Here is a 23,084-nt window from a genome sequence, read left to right as displayed (position 1 = left end):
TTAGTTCCTTACGCTCACCAGAATTCATGAGATTACAGATTCTAGAAGGCAAGTCTCTCTTCTATTGTGTTCACCATTCTACCTCCATCACCTAAAATGGTGCTTAGCACTTAGTATGTGCTGAAGAAATAGATAATGCTTGTCCAGTGACCCCGTGAACATGACTGTTGATTTGTTTTGATCTCATGACTAGTTATTAAGATGACTTCAATATTGAAAAATCAAATTAGGGAATTAATGTAGATATTTAAAAGGGACAGACCTTTGGTTACAAGTATTTTTTAATGTTTGGTGTTAATTGCCATGACAAGCACCCACTTTTAGAAAGAATTCTCAGACTAGATGTCAAAATAGCATGCCAGAAATATAAATACGACCTAATTTTTTTTTGTGCGTCAAGTAGAGGCCCACTCACACCTGTGGCTTTAACTAACATGGAATGAAAGGTCCATCCTGATAGCACCCCTCTCTGAGAACAGCACCCAGCCCTGAAGCGAGGCTCACTTCGCTTATTAATATTGTGTGTCACATTGGACTGTTGCTGGTATGGCCACTGTACAAGGAAAGTCTGCCAAAACATTCTAAATTTACTTAAGTGAATATTACTTATTTAAGCATATCAATGATATGGCAGTGACATTTTTAGTCTCATACAGAGACATGCAAAGTATATTGGCTTATTCAAAGACTCTCATGCAGTAGTGAATAAAGAAGCTGCCACGCACATGTGGCCAAGCCTGAGCTTAGGATGTGACAGAGGACCTTGAACAGAGAACAGAAGCAGCCTCCCTGAGGCAGGCGCTCATCATGGAACTCAGCAACCCGAGAGCAACAGAGCTGACAACAAAGAGGTGGCCTGACTGCGACCCTTGACTGAGCAGAATACTTTGCTTTATGTTTTAATACAGATGTTCCCAACTCAAACACTAAGTGATAAAATATTACCTGCTTGTTATCAGTCTCTGAAAATCCTAATTTTTCAGCATCTCCTTGGGCAACTTCTTTTATGTCTGGTTCCTCCATGAACACAGGTTTGTCCTGGAGGATCCACCTTCTGTACACTTGAACTACTTTTCTGGTTACAGCTATGTCACAGGAAGGCAGCAAAAATGCCTAAAATGATAAGAGAACCTCCCTTTAACACAAGTGCAGGTCACCAAAGAGCCCAATAGACATTTTCAACACCCAGCACCAATCTCAGACTTTCCTTTGAAACACAGACTACACAGGGCCACATATTCCTGTGCACGCCAAACTTATCTGAGGAAAAAAGACAATTTTGTTTACAGCAGTTGCTTCAATGGGGCCAACTGTGTAACTGGGCCAGAAAACAAAATGCAATTTTTTTTCCCACAAAATAACCAAAATGCATACCTACAGAGATATATTAATTCGCTGTATGAGCAATAATAATTGTACAGCTGAGAACTTTTCCCCACAAGTGAGAGATAGATGATGAGATGGCAGAGATTATAGTACAGCCAGTTGTCATGTCTCTTCCCAAGTTCACATTCAGTGACACTGTGTTGGTAACTTGAATTGGCCATAGTGGGAGTAGTGGCAACACAGAAGTTGGCAAATGTTACCAACCAGGGCTTTTGTTTTCTTTCTTTTGTCTTTTCTTGCCTTTCCCTGTCCTTTCCTTACTCTTTCTTCCTTTCCCTTCCTTCTTTCTTTCCTCCTTCCTTCCCTCCCTTCTTTTTTTGAGAGTCAGTTGTCCAACTGGCCAGTTGTAGCATTATGCATACTTATGTGAACTTTTTAACATTAAAGAATCCCCTTACACGTCTGCACACAGAATTTTTCTTTAAGGTGATCAGAATCCAAACATAGACAACTATGTAACCCAAATTCAATATTACCTTCCTCCCAGAAAGCAAATATAAATGCCCTCTGGAGGAAAATAAAAGCACAGTAAAACCAAAATTATTTGCACAGTCTGATTAATATGATATATAGCACATTAATAAAAAAATCAGAAATGTGACAAAAGAAGTCAACATTAATAAAATCACATTAAAAATAGATAATACATTAAACATATAAGGGATCTAGGTAAAGTATCAGAAAAAGATGTATATGAAATTGAAAAATAAAATAACCCAAATTAAAAGCCCAGTGTAAATGGCTGACAGTAGGATGGACGTAGCTGAAGAGTAAACTGGAAAAAAAAATCCGATGAAAATATACAGAATGAAGCACAGAGAGACAAAGGACGGCTCCATCAGAAGAGAGGTGAGAGATGACTCAATGCAAAGGTTATCCTTTCCATGGCTGGAGATGCAGAAGGAAAGAATGAGTCAAAAGCAGCAGAAACAATATCTGAAGATAGAATGGCTGAGAATTTTACCCAAAATGATAAAACACATCAAGCCACAGATTCAAGAATCACAAAGAAACACAAGCAGGATACATTCAAAGTATATTACACTAAGACTGCTGAAAACCAAAGACAATCTGAAAATCTTAAAAGGAGCCAGGGGGAAAAAAGACACATTTCTTCCAAAGGAATAACCACATAACTTAGCATAACTTCTCAAAGAAACAATGAAAGCCAAAAACCAATGGAACAAAATATTCAATGTGCAGAAAGAAAACAGCTGCCAAAGTAGAATCTGACATCCATAAAGAAATATTTCAAAAATAAAAGCAAAACAAAGACATTTTCAGATAAGAAAATGAGAAAATTTTTACCAAGAGACCTAATCTAAGGGAAATACTAAAAGTTATTCTTTAAGCAGAAGGAAAATAATTCCAGGTCAGAGATTTGGGAAGAAATAAAGCGCAATAAAAATGGTAATTATTTGGATAAATCTGAATGAATAATATATATATGAATATATATGAATAAAACTGGATAAAATAATTATAGTAGTTCTGAAAGAGAGGATATATATGTATATGTATATATATATTTGTGTATATACAATACATATTATATATTCATAATATGGCACTAAATGGCATACCCATACATAACAGTGGTATATAAACTGAGGAGTAAATGGAACTAAAATGCGTACCGAGAGGTAAAAGTTGAAGTTAGCTAGATTTTAAGTTAGGGATGCATATTGTTAATGCTTAAAGTATTACAAATGAGTGTAAAAATACTTATCTAGAGGAGAAAAATAGGATGCTAAATGTAATCAGTCTGAAAAAATTAAAACAGAAAGTAAGATAGTAGATGTAAACACAATTATAGAAGTTGTTACATTAAATGTAAATGCAATAAAGCTCCAATCAAAAGATGGAGATTATAAGGTTGGATTTTAAAAACTATTAAAAAGACCACATGCCATTTATAAGAGGACATCCAAAACATATGAAAAGGGGACGTTGAAAGCAAAAAGTTAGAAAAAGATCACCATGAAAATTCTAACCAAAAGAAAACTGGAGAGCTATATTCAGAACAGGCAAGAACAATTTTGAGGCAAAAAAAAAAAAAGGCATTACTAGAGAAAAAGAAAGTTCTTAATGATAAAAGATTCAATTCAAAGGAACATATAATAATTCTAAATCTGTATTGCAACTAAGAATTTTACTTAGTAAAATTCATATTCATATATATCAAATACTGATAAACTGTGAACATAGACAAACCCACAGTCAGAGTAGGATATTTCTCAGCTGAGAAAAGAGCAGACAAAAATAACAAGGATAGGGCTCCCCTGGTGGCGCAGTGGTTGAGAGTCCGCCTGCCAATGCAGGGGACACAGGTTCGTGCCCCGGTCCGGGAAGATCCCACATGCCACGGAGCGGCTGGGGCCGTGAGCCATGGCCGCTGAGCCTGCGCGTCCAGAGCCTGTGCTCCGCAACGGGAGAGGCCACGACAGTGAGAGGCCCGCGTACCGCAAAAAAATAAAAATAACAAGGATACAAGAGAGCTGAACACATACATCAGACCGTCTCACTCTCCTCCACGTCTCAATCTCTCATAATCTTCCTCTCTTTGCCTCTCCAAGGTGCATTCAGGATAATTTCTTCAGACCTGTCATCAAATGCATTCCCTCTTCAGCTGTATCTAATCTGCTATTAAACCTACCCATTGAAGTTTTCCTTTAATATTTCAATTATTACATTTTTTTCATCATTAGAAGTTCTATTTTCTTCCTATTCATATCTGCTTAGTCATCTGCTACAGTTTCTTGTTTTCTGCAAACATTTTCAAGCTTGTCTTTTATTTCTTTAAACGTGTTAAACATATTCATTCTAAAGTCTCAACTGTATAACTGAAATCCTTGTGAGGTTTTCTTGCCTCTTCTGATTTGTTTATCTAGAAAAGTTTTGATGTATAAATTCCTAAGAGGAAGAAAGTGACCTGAAATTATTATACCCAGCTAAACTACTGTTCATGTGCAAAGGCAAAAAGAAAACATTACCCATCACAAAAGGATTCAAGGTAGATAAACAACAAGGATTTACTATATAGCACAGGGAACTACATTCAGTATCTTGTATTGATAATAACCTATAATGGAAATGAATCTGAAAAAGAATATATATATATCTTCTGTATTCTATATTCTGTATGTCATATATATTCTATATTCCATATTCTATGTGTTATATTCTATATTCTATGTAATATATGTTTTATATATATATATATATATATATATATATATATAAAACTGAGTCACTTTGCTGTATACCTGAACTAACACAATATTGTAAGTCAACTATAGTCCAATAAATAAATAAGTAGGACTCAGGGAATAGAGCTGCCAATACAACTTCTTGAAAACACCACTCAGTGACAAAACGAGACCAACCAAAAAGTCAATCAAAGCAAGTATTTTAGGGCTGTGGACACCAGGAGGAACGAATCTGTCAAAATACAGAACCAAGATTAAATGCCTCTGCCCATCAGGATTCCAAAATCAACTGCAAATGTAAATTTACAATACAATGCATATTTATATATTCATTATATTATAAATTTATAATATAATGAAATCAGCAGATGGGGAGAGGAGGCTCAAAAAAATACTGCTGCTAAGCTCTTCACGTTTCATAACAAGAAATCAAGTGCCACCTAACATTAAAACATGCAGGTAAAAAGTGATTCCAATATTTTAATGCTATTATAATCTTTTTATTATAGATACGTCTTCTAGCAATGAATATTTCTTGTGGTAAAGGAATATTTACTGGAATTTCAACAATTCCTTTGGGTTTGCTGTCTTCTGTTAAATTCAGGTAAAAATAAAATTCAGAACTACTCATTAAAACTGCATTAAAGATGCATTCAGAATTAAAGGTTCCCTTGTCATAAAGCTATTCTGAGGTCCCCCACCCCAACCCTGCCACTTCCACACACCTGTCGTGGCCCCTGCCTTCACCTTGGTCAACCTCTGTCTAATTCGCCTGTTTCTGTCCACGCCTGCCTGCCTGCCTGTCTACCCATCCCTGTCAGCCAAATTCTACCTCTGTCTGCCCGTCTACCTGCACCCACCCACCTGTCCGGCTATACCTTCCTGCTTATCTCCACCTCTGCTGGCTGGCCAGTCTGCACCTTCCTGTCTGTTCTACGCCTGCCTGCCAGTTCATTTATGTCTATCAGCTCATCTGTAAGCCCTCCTGTCTAACCGTCCACCACGCTGCTTCCTGTCTGTTCATATCCTGTCTCACCCTGTCCTCTCTGCTGGTCTCTCATGCTGCCAGGCCAGCAGCCATCTATACACACAGAGAAATACCTAGAATGATGCTCTTCTAACACTGATAACAGTTACTTGGATGGCAGTGTTTGAGTGATTTGTTTTTGGCTTTCTACACTATACTTATATCTATAGAAAGATCCTATCTTTATCTAATGAATTCATCTTTTTTTTAATAAAAATAAAGTTGCTCTTAAAATAAAACCAAACCACCAACAAAACAACCTAGTGAACAAACATCCTTTAGAGCAGTACTTTCATTTCAGATCATAACCTAAGTAAGACATGTTCCATAAGGATATATGCATTTGTGTATATAGTATACACAAAAATAAGTCAGAAGTTTCACAAAGAAATACTAATTCTTACAATATGCACTGTGCTGTGAGTTTTTTTGGTCTGTTCTATTTTACTCTATTTCATTAATTTTTTAAAAAATACTGGCTCTTGACCCACTACATTGATTTCATGACCAACAAATGATCACATAAGGTAGCCTGAAAAACAGCAGTTAGGAGACAAGTTTCTGCTGGAGTGACCCAGGGATCAGAACCGCACTCCTGACGCACTCCACCCGCCCAGCCTGCCTGCTGGAGACTGCCTTGAACCTTGCCAAACCTCATCTCCCTCAGGAACCGTCTATGGCCACCGCCTTCAACTCATTGAACCATCCAGTCTGAGGTGACTGCTCTGTCAGCCCTGCCCTGAGCCGCCCAGCCCCCAGTGGTCCTCGTGGGCCTTTGTTCCCACATCATGCGTGTGGACATCTGACCTGCCTCTTGCGCTGTTCTCTGTTACGTACACACACATCTTAACTCCACACTGAAAATGTGCACTTCTTGAATGAATGCACATTTTTAAACTTTAACAGCCTTTAGGCTTAATCTCTGAAGAATTTAAAATTAAAAAAGAAATTATTATAAAAGAAGTCACATTTTGTCTTCCATAAAAGAAAAGTTCATCATTGACCAAGAGAGGGCAATAAAACGCAATGTTCAAACCCATGCCCCTTTTCCCAAATGTCTCTATTTCAGTATTTTAACAATGCATAATAATCATATTTAAAATTTCATATAAGCTTTCAAATTATATTTGATTAAGAATAATTATAGGGCTTCCCTGGTGGCGCAGTAGTTGAGAGTCCACCTGCCGATGCAGGGGACATGGGCTCGTGCCCCGGTCCGGGAGGATCCCACATGCCGCGGAGCGGCTGGGCCCGTGAGCCATGGCCTCTGAGCCTGTGCGTCTGGAGCCTGTGCTCCACAACGGGAGAGGCCACAACAGTGAGAGGCCCGCGTACCGCACAAAAAAAAAAAAAAAAAAAAAGAATAATTATAAAATGTAAACGTTTTTGAATTTCATGATACAAAGATGTCTCATAACTTCAGGCATAAGTAGTCTGCAGTTACCTCAATGATGCAGTTTCTACTTCAAAACTGAACTTACACTGGGGTTAGGATTTTGATTGAATCTAGAACTTAGAACACACTATTGCCAGGGGTGGAATTCCAGTAATGGATGCAAATGGAACTTTGTGTATAATAAATAAATAAATACGCAATATAGGTAGAACCACATCAATTTAGCACTTCTCTCGTGCAAAATTTAAAAGCTTTGTTAATGATACCCGATTTTAAGTATTTGTATCCAAGCGTTTAAAACATTACTCTAGATCAGGATCAGCAAACTATGATCCACAATGCAAATCCAGCCTGCCACTTAATTTTTGTAAGTAAGGTTTTATGGGAAAACAGCCATGCTTGCTTGTTCCATGCTGTCCATGGCCACTTTCTCACCATTTTCTTAAGTAGAAATTTTTTATTGATTAAAATACAAAATACAGTAAAACCTCTAGACTGCTGTGGATTGTGCTGGGACTGTCACTCTTGGTGGATGTTTCTTTCCTATAAGTCTCAGAGGTGAAGGTTTCCTCATTCCCCATGCGGGTCTCGCCTCCGCGGGAAGCTCTTGGCGGTGCACGTGCATCGCTCATGTGTGAACAGGCTCCTCCTCTTCTCCCCTCAACAGGTTTCTGCCATCCGAGGGCCTCCCCCTCTGCTCGGGGCACAGACTGAACGACTATCCGCTCATCACATACAAGCTCTCCATTTCCCGGGGCACCGGTTCCAAGACACAGGTGGCCAACAGCTGCTCCGATGTGCCAGGCCATTGTCTCACCCCATCAAGGCCCGGCTTCCTATGTCTGAAGCTGCAGCTGAGGGTTTCTGCCCAGCAGCACTACTGCCTTGTGGGCACATGTGTCATGGGCGGGGGGGTTGGGGGGATGCTGTCCTGTGCACCACAGATGCTTAAAATCATCCAGGCTCCCTCCCACTAGATGCCAGTAGCAGCACCTCCCTCCCCACTGTGACAGTCACACATGTGTCCAGTCACACACATGTCCAGACAATGAATCAGCTGCAGCGGTGGGCAGGCTGCTCTGACCTCTCCAGCATCCTCCCTTGCTGCACCTGTTTTCTTGTCTGCACTTCTGCTCATACCGACACCTTCTCACCTGCCAGTTTCCACCAAAGGTCAATTATTTCAACGTCTTGGCCTCGGCTCCTTTCCTTCCTCTGAATCCCCTCCCCAGCCTCCTTTTTCCCCTCAGGCCATAAATACCTCTACTAGAGGTGCCTGCCATATATATGCCTCTGTGGGCAAAGTCCAACTGTGCAGGAACCTGCAGCTCGCGAGCTCCTACAGCCCTGGAACAATCCAGCCTCGGGCCGTCTCGGCTGTGCTCACGTGTCGCGGTGGTTCAGTGCCGCGGGGGTTCAGGAGTGGCTTTCTCCCTGCCTCCCTCTGGGTTTAAAGTTTGTTATGGAAACACGAGGTATTTGCAGGATGATTTTGTTCAAATATAAAATCTTCCCACCCGTGTAGGAATTTTCAAAAACCAAAGTCATAAAAACAAAATTAAAAATTACCAAAAAGCCCAAATCACACCCCTCCATATGACACATTAAATGTGGGATTAGAGAAATCATTATGGAGTTGTGTGATGGAGCCCAACTTGTCGATTATATTTCTTGGAGTAGTGTGAGTGAAAAAACAAGAACAAAAACCTCTTCAGCTTTGTGACCACACTCACACACTCACCTGGCGGAACACTTCGTTCACGAAGTTGATGTAGCCACGCGTGGACAGGAGGATGCGCTGGACCATCTCGTACACAGCGCGGTGCTCCTCCTCAACGCCACAGACGCTGCAGCTGCTGAGCCGGCGCTCAGACAAGGTGCCACTGTCCGAGTGGCTTCTGTCCTGCTCGGTCGCCCCGCCGTTGTCCAGCTCCGGCGCCTCCGGCACTGCACCTCCACCGCCAACGGTCTGCAAGAAAGGCACCCGCTCCTGAGTGATCCTCCCAGACTCCAGAACACCTGGCAAGACTGAAGGCTTGCCTTGTTTTCAGGGACTCTGGTTACCATGCAGTTGAAGAACAGCTGAAACGCAGCCCTGCTCGGAGCACAAGGGACTCCAGGACCTTCACTTACCCACTTTCTAATTCACCAACTAACCTCCTCCCCAACTAAGTTATTTTAATGGGAAAAGTATTGCAGGGAGGGAGGCTGTGAAATGTTATCAGCCTAAAACGTTTGGTTTATATCTGTAAAATCACAGAATAAATTAATGTGTAAATGAATTTACCTCTGGTCTCCAACCTTCAGCACTTAATCTACGGTCACAGAGATTTGAAAATTTGGTGGATTTTTTGCAGCCACAGTGCTGGGAAGCTTCACCTGATTCACGTGAGTAAGTGACACCTTGATCGGAGGAGTGTCAATATCTTTAAAGAGTATTTTATGAGAAGGACCTTGGTCTGAGTTTTATATTCAGAATCTCGGATCAAACTTAACTAAAATATTTATAAAACTTTAAATATTTAGAGGCTTTAGGAGCACAAAGAAATAAAATAATCTATGTAAGCATTCACAAAGTTTAATTTGTTTTTTGCTCTCATTTCCCCCAGAATTAAAGATTTCCTCCAAACACAACATACATGTAATTTTGCTTCAATCTTTGTAAATTACAGTAGTATTATTCTTTTGTGTCAAAAATATATAACCCACATACCACTAAAATTCTACCTACTGTGAATATTTTTTACAAGAAGTGACAAGAAATGAGTCGTACAAAATAACTTCAGTAACTACCAAGGATAGTTTGAAAGCAAAGCAGATATCCAAAAAATAATCTCTAGAGAAAATTAATAGAAAATTATATTGATAGTAACTTTTCTCTTCATGCCTGGGATATTAAGCCTGTGTGGCTTATCAAAGGCACTGCCACACTGTGCAGTGAGCTACCCTATAGAAATTATTTCATCTTTTTGATGGGTCAACTACCTTGCAGAGAAAAATAAAATTTTACTCATTCTTACTGATATACATACATTTTTAATCTGTAAAGCATGGAGGTTGGATTAAATCTAATGTCCTTTATGGCTTAATAAACTGTGACTTTTTGATCAATAACTTTCATTTTCCCAACAGGCCAAAAAAAAAACAAAAGGACACACATACTTACATAGAAAGATTTAAATGGCCACAAATTCTTTGGCACTCCCTCTGCAGAAGGGGGAAATCTGCGTCCCCTCCTTTGGATCCCCACTGGCTGGGAGACAGAGTTAACCAACAGAACGGAAGGGTGGAGGGGACCTGTGCCTTCTCCGCCCCCGGGCCCCGGGCCCAGGAGGCTGACCACTCCCGCTTGGCATCTCTGTGAACTTTTGCTCTCGGAGCCCTAAGCGGCCAGGGAAGAAGTCCAACTGCCTCGTTAGAGGGGCTGCATGGAAAGGGAGGCCCAGTAGAGCCCAGCCTTCCAGCTGCATCCACCAGAGTAACAGGCACGGGAATGAAGTCATCCTGGACCCTCCGGACCAGCCAGCCATTGACCACCGCCCACTGACCTCAGCTAATGCCACATGAAGCACACAAATTGTCCAACCAAATACCACCCAAATTCCTGACCCAGAAAGGGAAATAAGTAATATCATTAAACGGTGGTTGTTTTAAGCCACTCCATTTTGAGGTCATTAGATAACGAATTAGATAATGCAGCAATTAGGTAACTAAAATCATGTACGTAAAGAATTATGTTTAAAGGCACCAAATTGTTTTTAAAAAGTGAGCTCTGTGATCCAAATAGAACATAATGATAACACAGATGAACTTCCCATCATGCCATAAATTGAAAACTACTTCTCTTGATAAAACAGTGCTTTTCTCAGCCTCCGCTAGTTTGTACCAGCAAAAGGCTGCTTTCCAAAAACATCTGTATGATTTAACAGACATTTATAATTATAGTAAGTGATGGGAGTGGAAACAAACTGGTAATTCAAGTTTAATCATTTCTTGCCTCTTTTCTGAAGATTAACAATAAAAGAATGAATACGAATTAACTACAGAAAGAGGTCCATTTTCTGCCCACTACAATCAAGCTGGAATTCTCAACTATAATTTAGTATTAGTTGATTCTGGTGGTAAATATAAAGATGCTTTTTACCTCTCTGCCATATGATGAAGGCTTAGCCAGTGAAGCAGACATATCTGCTTGGACTAGGTCTGTGCTGTTAGGGCTCAGGAAATTGCATGATACAGGATCCACTTAATCCCTCCCCTCCCCACCCTGGTTTCCTCTCAACCCATGGCTCATACTGAGACTTGCTCACCCTCAGGGTCAGGCCAGATGAGGACACCCACAAAGCAGGTGTGAAACGAGGATGCAGCTGCCATTCTGCTGGTGATGCCTGATGCCACTCAATTCCCCATCATGATTTGCCCATGGGGTTGGAGGCAGCCTACGCTTGCCTTGATAGAAGTAAGAACACAGAGCACTAGAGTGGCAGTCAACAGACAGGTGGGTCTGTGTGATACACAAGCTTCCCCAGGGGTGTCAAGTTTTGTGATTCATCTTTTCTACCTGTTCATCCCATAAGATACAACAATTTCGGGAAACCCATAGCCCATGAATCATTATTGAAGGGCTGGCTCAAAATTAGTAAAAGTGGTACTTTAACACTGTAACTAAAGAGTTATCATACAAATAAGCGCGATCAACTGTCTTAGTATCGCACACTGTTTTTCATTCCCTCATGGACTTCTTTGGGTTTTAATGCTTAATTAATGTGCTACTGAAATTTTAAAATCACTACTCTGCTTTCTCTAATACGTGCTGGAGTACTTCTATGTCATACAAAAATGAATTACCAAGGAATAAATAATAGTTCACTAAAAACACTTTTGGCTGAGATGAAGCACCAAGAATGTTCAGGTTTGAAAGGGGGATTTGTGGTCATTGTTGCCAACATGGTACCAGATTTCCAGGCACCCATATTCTCGCTCTCCCAAGAGAGCGAGAAATCTGGTACCAGATCTGGTGGTGAATGATGCCACCAAACAAGAATATCTGTCAGACCACATTCTCCGAGGGCTAAGTGAGCTAATTCCTTTCCTCCCTGGTGAAAAATACTGTCAAAGTTATTAGTTCTAGATCAAAGGGAAGTAAATTCACTTTGGAAAAACACACACACCAAAACCCCCATACATGACCTTTAACACAGTAACAGTGGCAAAAGTGTGAACTCTATTTGGAAGCAGCATTTAAAATATTGTTTTAAAGGGCTTTTATAAGAGCAGTACATTCTTTGAAAAGAGATTCTGGATCACCTGACTTAGACAGTGATGTTCACTTTACACGGGTAAAATTATATTAAACTTGAAACTCCAAACAAAAACTTTCAGGAGATAAATACAATTACATGTGCTTTTATTCCTGCAACTCCATTTCCAAAATTTAATATTCAGTTGTTTAAACTGCTTTTTCTCCTGTATGATATAAATGAGGAGCAGAACATAAGGTAGACACACGTGAGATGAGAGGGAAAACAGAATTGTAAGGCAGAAACGGAAACACAAGGAGACAGGTTGGCTGAATAATGACCAAGATGTCTACGCGCCCGGAATCCCGGAACCTTTGACTGCGCTGCCTTATGTGGCAGAAGGGCCTGAGCAGATGTGACTAAGGATGCTGAGATAGGGAGAGGACCCTGAATTACTTGGGTGGTCCCAGTGTAACCACAAGGAGGCAGGAGGAGCAGACACAGAGAAGGTGATGTGAAGATGGAAACAGAGGGAGAAATGATGTGATGAGGGGCGGTGAGCTGGGGAATGCAGCAGCCTCTGGAGGCCAGGTAAGGCAAGAGCATGGACCCCCCTCTCCGCCCCAGAACCTCCAGAGGGAACACAGAGCTGCCCACACCTAGATTTTAGCCCACTAAGACCGGTTTTGGCTTTCTGGCTTCCAGAGCTGTAAGATAATACGTTTGTGGTGATTAGCTGCAGTAACAGCAGGAAACTAACATAACAACCGACTGCAAGGTGTATTAACAGCCTGGACCATGGCAGTGGCCATGTCTGGGCATGGCCACCTTCAGGGCACAGTAGCCGTGGGCCTGGATGGTGTCTGCCCAGCATCCCTTCCCCCCTTCATGGAACCCCAGTGCTCTGCACCTCACCCCTCGCATGCAGCGCACCTGCCTCACAGGAAGCTGACCCCTGGCACCAGGGGAGCCTTCTGCTTCCTGGAAGCTGGTCACCGCCCCCCTGGGCTGTTCACACCCCCAGATCTGAGCCAATCAGCAACTTATTTTTGTCCTCAGAGCGCACAGGTAACCTAAATTGTTCCCCAAAGACAAAAGGGAAGGGCTCTGCACTTCTGGACTGTCTTTAAACATGAACTAGGAAAGCAGGGCCCCAGCTGCTGCTGCAACCTTCAGGGAGGAGCAGAGGGAAAGGGCGAAGGAGAGAACAAGGGAGAGGGCAGGCACCAGCCACAGCCTCGGCCAGCCTCACCTCGAGCTGCTCTTTTATGAAGACTGAAACATTTCTTTTATGGATATGACAGTTTGAGTTCTGGTGCCTTTTTCCTGTTAGGGTGCTAAAACTCTCCTAACCGACTCAGGACGTCAGAACCTTATGACACTTTTAGCTACATAATAAAAGGAAATGAGTCACAAGTGTGAAGAGTCAACAGGAAAAAAATTAGAACCTGGAGGCAGTGGTTAATTTGCTAGTCTTGCTACTTCTCATCCTCCAAATGTAATTTTCAAGAATGAGCAACTTATTTTCAATAAATACAGGTGATGATTTTCTGAAATTTTGAAACTAGGCAGGAAAAATTACATCCTTTCTACGACAGCGTTTTGAATTGCCTGCATAACCACATTAAGACACCATGAAAAATTTATCAGAGTGTGACTGAGTTTCTTGTATTTCCTACAGATTTTTGTCTACCTGAGGATTTTTAGTTTTTGTCTCCCTGACGGGTGAATGAAGGCCTCTCATCGTGGCTCAGAACTGTGTTTTCCTGACTGCTGGAGAGATCCACAGCCATTTTTATTTCCTCTTCTGTGAATTGCCTTTCACCTCCTTTGTCCATCTTCGGTTAACTTATTTGTCTTCATGTCTATTCATCGGTGCTCTTTATACAGCAGAGACTATGAACAGTCATGATGTGACCAATGTTTTCACAGTCTATTGCTTGGGCCTGGCTTTATGTTATATTTTGACATTCTAATTCAAAATCAAAAAGATTTCTAAATCTTTTTCTATTTATTTTTTTATTTTATTTTATTTTTTGCGGTACGCGGGCCTCTCACTGTTGTGGCCTCTACCGTTGTGGAGCACAGGCTCCAGACGCGCAGGCTCAGCGGCCATGGCTCACAGGCCCAGCCGCTCCGCGGCATGTGGGATCTTCCCGGACCGGGGCACAAACCTGTGTCCCGTGCATCGGCAGGCAGACTGCTCCACCAGGGAAGCTCTATTTTTTAAAATAAAGTCAAACCTCGATTAGTCTTTGGTTTGTGGGTTTCATCTCTACCAAAGGTGGTCTCCCACTTCCCAAATTTATACATTCTCCTAGATTTTTTCCTAAGTTCTTTATCACTTTGTTTTTATATTTAGACCTTAAGTCAACTTAGGCCGTAAATCAATGTGACCAAGTGCTTATGTACGTGATATGAAGTGAGACTCTGAGAAAGGGACAGACTAAGGGACAGACAGACAGTTTCCTCTGGCTTCCAGCGCTGCAGATTTCATTAGATATTTGGTGCTAATCTCAGTGTCATTCCTTTGAAATAACTGCAGTTCCTGTTTGGAAGTCTGTAGCATTTTTCCTTAATCCCTGAAAGCCAAATGTCTGTTTAGGTCTGTTTTGCTAATTCTTCCTGGGACTCAAAGGCCCTTTCAGTTTAAGGCACGACTTTTTTTTTTAGCTTAGGTAAACTTTTCTTACTGTTCGTTCAATTATTACTTCTCATTCTTTTCTCCTTCTGTCCTCACAATATCTGCAAGGTAGGTCTGCACTTAAGGTTTTATCTATTAGTTTCTATTTCCATCTCTGATTTTTTTATCAGTGTTGTGGGATATTTCGTCAGAAAACCAATTTTGTTCTCAGCAGTGATCATTACCATTTAGAGTTTACCTACTAAATTTTTAAATTCAGAAATTGAAGAGTTTTTAAAACTTTCTTTTAGCGAGTCTTTTGTTGTTCTCATTACGGAGCCTGTGCTCTGGACCGGCTCGGTGCTCTGCCATCAGGGTACTGAGTGCCCCTCAGGGAGTGCACCCTCCAGCCCAGGCTGACATCACACATCTGGGAACTGCAGAGCATCAGCCAACCGGCACTAAGTGGACCACACTTCCTGCCCCTGCTCTTGGCGCCAGTGAAACAAAGCACACGAAACGATGACTCCTCCACACAGCGGCCTCTCTGACTTCCACAAGTGGTCCTGCTCTGCCTGCACAAAGGTCTGAAGCCACATAGCCTGCCGGGAAAGCCCCACATGTCTGACCAATGCCACTGAGAGAGGGAAGCCCCGCAGCCCCCAAGGTGAGAAGAGGGCTTCACCCAGGCCTCAGGGAGACACAGCCATCTCTTCTGGGGACCCCATAGTGGCTCAACAACCACCTGAAATCCTGAGCTGCTGACCCACCCTTCCCTCCCTGAGATCCCAGAGGGCACCTGGCAGTCTCAGGGGTCCTCTCCACGGACCACCTCACAATTCCTGAGGACCCTGCTGGGGCTGGGAGGAACAAGGCAAGAGAGGCCCTCGGCATCATGCTCAAGGTCACTGGGGCCCGAGTGAAGCACGGGAGGTGAGAGGGAGCCAGGAGCGCACAGGTCAGCCACCTACTCAGAAGGCCTCCCTCGGCCCCAGGGTCGCCTTGTCATGGCAACACCAACAGAGCACGGCAAGTGCTTCCAACTCACGGCTTCCTCTGAGACTTCAGCAGTACAGACAGAGGAACCAGTAAATTGAGTCCCTATGACCAACAACCTGTGAGAGCCAATAACCCTGATAGTCAATTACTTTTGTGTTAGTATAGGTTATGACACCAGAATTGAAAGATAAAAAAGTGATGAATGATATACCTGAATGATTTTGGGCAATACATCAACTCCATTCTTAGTGTTTTGTGTTGCAGTTAGATACTTTTTTTCCAAAAAGAAAGTCACGATCCACTTAATAAAAACAACGCGAGCTGCCATGTATGGGGTTTTTGTGCTGTAAGTGTTCTCACTGTCTCGAGTTGTAGCAACATACACGGGCTTTGGTCTCAAGTGGGGGATGTCTGCAAGACAAAAGAACACATGGTCAGGTTAGTGAGTCTTAACATCATGTAACCCCTACAAATGTTTCAGTTTCTAATTAAATAGACATATATCTGGTTGTTTAACAGCAGCTGAGATTTAAAAACCCAAGTGATTAAAAATGGCATCTTCTGGCAGGCTCGTCTCTGGGTCTGCCTTGCAGTCTGACCAACGTGGGGTGGTGGTTGCTATTATCTACATACAACTATGTATACAGCTGTGGAAAAACAAAGGTCATAACTCTTTTTAACGAATTTGAGAAATTAAGTGAGATTACAATAGTGAAAATCTTTTCACATATAACTAATTTAATCTTATTTTATGACTAGAATAGATGTAAAAGCAAATATAGACATTTTTTATTGCATTAGGTATTTTATCACCTAACATTACACTGATCAAATCTATCAGTCTTTAGTTTTATATCCTTCTCCCTTTAGATGCATCCAAAGACATAGAATTAGTATAATCTACTTTATGTCTAAAAGAATTCAGACAGCCATGTTTCATCTTGGAGATATCAGACACCACCATTTCCAAAGAATTAATAAGAAGTCCACTTCTCATTCTTTAAATACCATAATTAATATGAAAATGATATGGTATTGAATCTGAGATACCATTTGCTCTAAGTTCAACTCTCTTATGGAAATACCTGCGGCAGAAAAGTTCTCAACAAATCCCTTTTAATCTAAGGATAGTAACAATACACTATGTTTTCTACAATGAAATGGAGGACTTATAAAATCAGAAACAATTTTTGAAAAAATTACCCACAAATATATAGCTAACAAAATACATACCCTGGTACCACTAAAAGTCAGCACTTCTACCACTTTCCAAGTGAGCCGAGCTTCAGCTGCTTCTCCTTGCCCAGGTGTGTGGGTGAACACACAGACACCCAAAGATAACTGAATTAGCTGTCCATACTCCCCAGATGTGTTAACGGCTGTTGTGACCTTTTCTCTTCCAAAACTGTTCTTGATCATTTATTTGAACTATTTTCACTCATTTTAAAATAATAGGGAGAGAAAGATTTGTCTACCACCCCACTCCCTCCGCCACCACTGCAAGGGATGCTTCTGTCCTATGCGTCCTCACCTCTTATAGAAGGAAAACCCTGGAAGCTAAATTAGAAATCCCTTTACGTTTCGTATCTCTCGGGGGCTCACCGTCCCTCGGTTCCCCAGTCACCCAAACATCTGTCCCTCCGTTAGAAGCTGTGAGTAGCACCTGCTGGATGAAGGATCCAGTGCTGAAAAAGCCATACTGAGGGCAGCTCTGTGGCCTGTGCTGGCCTCATCCCTGGGCAAGGTCTGGGGTCTCCACACCCCACCACCCGTAAGAGTATACTTCAGGAAATTCAGGGTTTTTTTACATTAAAAATTTTATTAAATGTAATTACACCAAAAATACCATGATATATATCAAATTACTTCTAAGTACAGGAGCCACAGATTCCCTTTATTGCTGTGAACTGAGGTAAATCTTAGTTTGTACAAATAGTTAAAATCATTCATTAGGAAACCGTAAACTTCTTAAAACAAAGTTACCATTAAACATGAGAAGGAATGATTATTTTATTTAAAAATAATCAAAGTCCACTTTGGAAGAGGCGGGACACACAGCCCACTCAGTACTTACCAAGCACAGGCTTGTAGATGTTCGTTAACTTGGTAAATGATGGAAACAAATGAGGAAGGTAATACTTTCTAAACAATGTAAAAAGAAATTTAAAACCAGTCTCTTGATTCTCCTTGTGCTTCCACTCCAAGCTTGCGGCCTTCAGATAACACATGGGAAAAACATATATATAGTTACATTTCAGGTTAATGAACACTCAACTGAAATGCTGCTATGTTATTAAAATTCCTATCCTAAATAAAAAACGTGAGAAATAGCAGTGACAATTATGTAATAACATCTTAAAATTCAAAAGATGACAAGAAGGAATACTTCAAAACAAAACAGTAACTAGGTTAAAAACAGAATTTTAACCGGATATTCAAAAAAAAAACAATGATACCGTATCTTTTTAAACTTGTCCTACTATATCATGCCCATATATTTTTCTACATGTTGTCTGTAATGATTTAATGTTCTTTGTGCCCTTAAAATGTTCTGTCAGAAGTAATCAGGTGTTTTTTTTTAATTCAAAAAAGGCCATTTACAGTAAACAAGAATTAAGGAAGCAATCCCTTGCAAGAATTTTATCCAATGTTACCTACATGCAAAATCATTATCAAAACACAAAGCTATGGAATCTTGGAAAGGGCATGAAAAGCAATCCATAGGCTACATGTGTAACTGAATCACTTCACTGTACACCTGAAACTAACACAGTACTGTAAAGCAACTGTATTTCAATTAAAAAATAGAGCAATCCACAGGCTGGGATAAACCTGGCCTGCCAGCCCAGCTACAGATTAAGTTTAACCCTTTCACAGTGTCAAGACACTGTTTCCCCCTCAAATAACCAGTGCCGCATCCCCCAGTGGGAGCACTGCAAACAGCTCCCCCGCAGGGAGAGGCCCACACAGGCCAGGAGCCCAGATGGTGACGGGGTGGGGGGGGGTCCTCCCACGACTGAGGGGAACGTGGCGTGAACACGCCCTTAGAGAATGCTTGCCACTGGCCGTCACGCTTGTGAGACCACAGTGCGCTCTAGAGCAGAGCTTCCTGACACCTTCCTGACTCGGCCCCCCCGGGGCACCTGCGGCCCAGGGAGGAGGGGCCGTGGCCGACCTGGGGCAGAGGGGCCCATGTCTCCCACCTGTCAGAAGCCCCCCGGGGTGAGGCAAGGGCGAAGCTCTGCTCCGAGGACCCACCCACCCAACAGGCCGAGGGAGGGAGGGGGTGGGCGGACACGCACACACAATCCTGCACACAGTGGAGGGGGGTCACCTCCACCCTCTACCAATCCTTCCTCTGATGGGGTCCCAGGGGCTACAGGACTCATCTGAGGTCACACATCTAGAATGAAATCCAAGTCTCCCAGCACATCCGGGTTCTGGCTACTCTGCTGCTCTCCTGGGATGGATGGAAAGCCCGACCCAACCACTCCTGACATATGGGGCTGAGAGGCGTGCAGGAGGGGCCGCACAGCTAGGACGTGGGGCTCCCCGACGGCGACAGAACCCAGGCCAGGCGCTCAGGATGTGGGAGTCCTGTGCCTGCGGTGCTGCTAAAGGAATCGGGGAGAGGAGAGCACACAAGGTCGCCCCGGGGGACATGGTGGGCAGAAAGGGCAGTGAGAAACACAGTCTCCTGGAGAAAGGTGGAAAGGAGGAAAGGATGGGAGGGGAAGCATCACAGGAGGAGAGCCCCAGACAAAGAAGGGGGTCCCCTGGAATCACCCGGAAGGTCAAGGACGACAAACACTCAAGTGCCCTTCTCTGGACCTGACACTAGAACCCTGTGCATCCCGGGTCCCTGATTTCGCGGTGACGGGACAGAGGCAGGTGACAGCAGGTGCCAAAGGGCCATTGGGTGAGGAAGCGGACATGGCAGAGATTACACGTCAACAAACCAGGTTGGGACGGGAAGGACAGAGCCTGGATGACACCCTGGAGGAGCTCAGGGACCAGGGACGTGTTCGCTGAGAGAAAAGAAGCAGTAGCTTTTTCCATACCTCATCACTGTTCAGAAATACAGACCAAGAGACATAAATCCCCTAGTTTAGTTCTGTATTCAGCTGGTAAATTTCAGAGAAAGGACCACACGCCATAAAGCAGGCCGTGCTGACGGCAGGATGAGATCATTCCACGGGTTTCCTTCCAGGACCCCTGCCCGCTCTGCCCAATCATTCCGGACCCACCCGGTCAGCCTCGGGCTTGCTCCTCCCCCATCCTCCCACCAACAGGGGCAGGAAAGGAGCAAACAGACAAAAATCGTCAGATACTCTGAGATAACAGAAATATCTATACTGGTCTCTGTCCCTAGCTCCTGGCACAGAGGCCCTAACACCCTGGTCACTTCTAAGTGACAAGAGTTCTAGGCAACTCTGAAGGGGCTCCAGGACGGGGCTGGTCACCAGGAGGACAAGCCTCGGTCTGAAGCTTGGAATTTTCAACCTCTCCCCGCCCCCTGCCCCATTGTTCCAGAGGCGAGAGGGGGGCTGGAAATGGAGTTAATAATTGATCATGTCCCCGTGAAGAAGCTGCCAGAAAAATCCCAACAGCCTGGGTTTCAGGGAGTGTCCAGGCTGAACACATGGACACTCCAGGAGGGGAACGCACCCCCATCCACAGGGACAGAAGCCCCTGCGCCCCGGATGCCCCCAGACCTCACCCTGTGTGTGTCTTCATCTGGTTGTTCACCCGTGTCCTCTATCATATCCTTTCATAAACTGGGAAATGTAAATCAATGTTTCCCGGAGTTCTGTGAGCCACTCAGAAAATGAACTGAACCTGAGGAGTGAGTCATGTGAACCTCTGATTTGTAGGCTGATTGGACAGAAGTCGTGGGCAACCTGGGGACCGAGTCCCTGCGACTGGCATCTGAGGGGGTGGGGGCACATTAGAGGACTGAGTCCTTTCCTGTGAGACCTGAGGCCACCTCCAGGTAGAGAGTGTCGGAAGTGAGTTAAATTGTTAAGATACCCGGCTAGTGTCGCAGAGAATTACTAGGTGATTCAAATTCCACACGTTTGGTGAGCAGAAGTGTCATAAGTGAAGTGTTCTGTGTGAATAATATGAAACCATACGAAAGTAAAGGAGACAGATGGAGGATGGAACTGCGTCCTTTACGCACACATACACACACATACTAGTATGTAGGCCTGGTCTCTGCTGAAGTGTCCTGGCACACATTCTATGTTTAGTGAAATACCAAATAAAATCACCTCAAAGAAAAAGCAAAAATATAAAATATGAACAAAGAGGAAGAAAAGAGGCAACGTTTTCTCCTTCCTACTGAGAATACAACCATCACTGAATTATCCACGATTTTGCTCATACCTGAGTAACCATATATTTCAACAGTATTTGAAGAAAAAAGCATGTTTGGTCCTCAGTGATCTTTTCCCCTGATATGGCTGGCAAGAGTGGTGTGATTTCTTCTGGATATATCTTTGCTGCAGAGTGGAAAATAACAAAACCTCTTTCACCAAAGTTAAATTTCAAACAGGGCTTTGAAAAATGGCGTCTATTAAAATACAGGTACCTCACTTGGCTGTACAGCAGAAACTAACACAACATTGTAAATCAACTACACTCCAATAAAAATTTCAAAAAAATAAAATAAAATATATGTACCAACCACTGGAACTGCTCACACTTCAGGCCAGGCCCCATCTGACACAGGGGACAGAGGCCCATGAAGCCTCCTCCCACACTGGGACCATTCTTTTCCCTTTCACATTCTGCTCTGGCCAGCCCAAGATCAAATACCTGTCACTGGGCAATAAAGTGATAGGCAGTAATAAATCAGTGGCCCTAATGAGCAAGTTCCTTGAAAACTCACTGGGCACAAACGGCTGGCATTAATAGTCCGGTGAGGCCACCACTGGCCTTCCATGAATGCTGCATGAAAATACACAGCTGGCAACAAAGAGCCTGGGGGAGCAGATGAACGCCCACTTATAGAACAATCGCGATGAGGGCAACAGGCAGCAGTTTGGGAGGCGGAATTTTAAATCTCATTTAGCAGCAACAAAAGCACTCACTCCGGACGTACCATGCATCTCTGCTCCTGCCAACAGCCGTCCCCTCCCTTCCGTTCCTGTTTCCACCACTCCAGTAAATTTCTCCTGTCATCATTTCATATAAAACAGGCTCCAACTCTGTCAGTTCTAATGTTTGTAAGAATCTACTGTGAGTACAAAACATGACTACCCATCTATGAAACCAAGGTTTCTATTCAGGAAAAGGACAGACCAAGGAATTCCTCAACGCAACTTGGAGGGTTGTTTCCACCTGTAAGATGTGCCACCATCGCTCACCGTCAGCTGCGCTGGGGCCAGGATTGATGAGTGTCTCCAGTGTACAGGGCCCCCTGGACGACATGATGGCTGGGAAACCGGGCACCAGGCAAGCAAAGATCAGCACCTGCTCTTCTGCACAGTTTGTCTGAAGTGCTTGAAGCCACAGAAGATACAGCCTGATTCCTTCACATCTTATCTAAAAACAATATCAAAGGCAACAAAAGTAAATACGTACATGTATTTGTAGGAATGCATTGCAATGTAGCATTGGTTCTGGGGGAAAATAAACTAGAAGCTAAAAGCATTACTGAAGTCCTGCACCAAGTCCTTCCCTGAGTGCCCAGGAAGCAAGGGCACTGCAACCCAGCACGAGGGCCAGAGTGCCTGAGCTCCAGTGCAGCCTCAGCCACTTTCTAGCTTTAGCTGTGAGCCGTGGAGGACCACTTAACTCCTCTGTGCCTCAGCGCCCCCATCTGTAAAACAGGGATGATAACAGGGTTTACCACAAAGTGCTGGTATGGGGTGAAGTGAGTTAGAACTGCCCAGCTCACATAAGTGCTACCTAAGCATTTCCTATAAGCAGTATTTCATTCTTCATGACAACAGCACCCATACCATCAACGCTTGAATACTCATGAAAACAATGCAAAGAGAATCGTCCTCCAAACTTACACTGTGCTTTGGGTAGAATTTTTGTCATGTCACTACATTATGCACATGTATGATATTCTTGAAAATCAGAACACTTAGAGCTGAATAGGACCCTGAAGACCTGGCTCCCCTGTCTGTGTCCCTACTCTATTCTCTCCTACACTTTGCCATGCGCCAAATCGTTGGCATCATCAGTACAA

General features: G+C 43.0%; 1 protein-coding gene across 1 annotated transcript in view; it reads right to left on the bottom strand.

Annotated features, from left to right (window-relative positions):
- Positions 1-23,084, bottom strand: part of RALGAPA2 (Ral GTPase activating protein catalytic subunit alpha 2) — a 284,371-nt gene that overhangs the window by 202,235 nt on the left and 59,052 nt on the right. Inside the window, 6 exon segments of the mRNA XM_032604977.1 lie at positions 946-1,113; positions 8,760-8,987; positions 16,092-16,291; positions 17,955-18,093; positions 21,269-21,384; positions 22,252-22,429. Of these exon segments, the coding sequence (XP_032460868.1) occupies positions 946-1,113; positions 8,760-8,987; positions 16,092-16,291; positions 17,955-18,093; positions 21,269-21,384; positions 22,252-22,429 (1,029 nt within the window).

This window comes from Phocoena sinus, chromosome 15 (assembly GCF_008692025.1).
Source record: "Phocoena sinus isolate mPhoSin1 chromosome 15, mPhoSin1.pri, whole genome shotgun sequence".
NCBI classification, from domain to species: domain Eukaryota; kingdom Metazoa; phylum Chordata; class Mammalia; order Artiodactyla; family Phocoenidae; genus Phocoena; species Phocoena sinus.
This window is presented reverse-complemented; position numbering and strand designations above follow the sequence as displayed.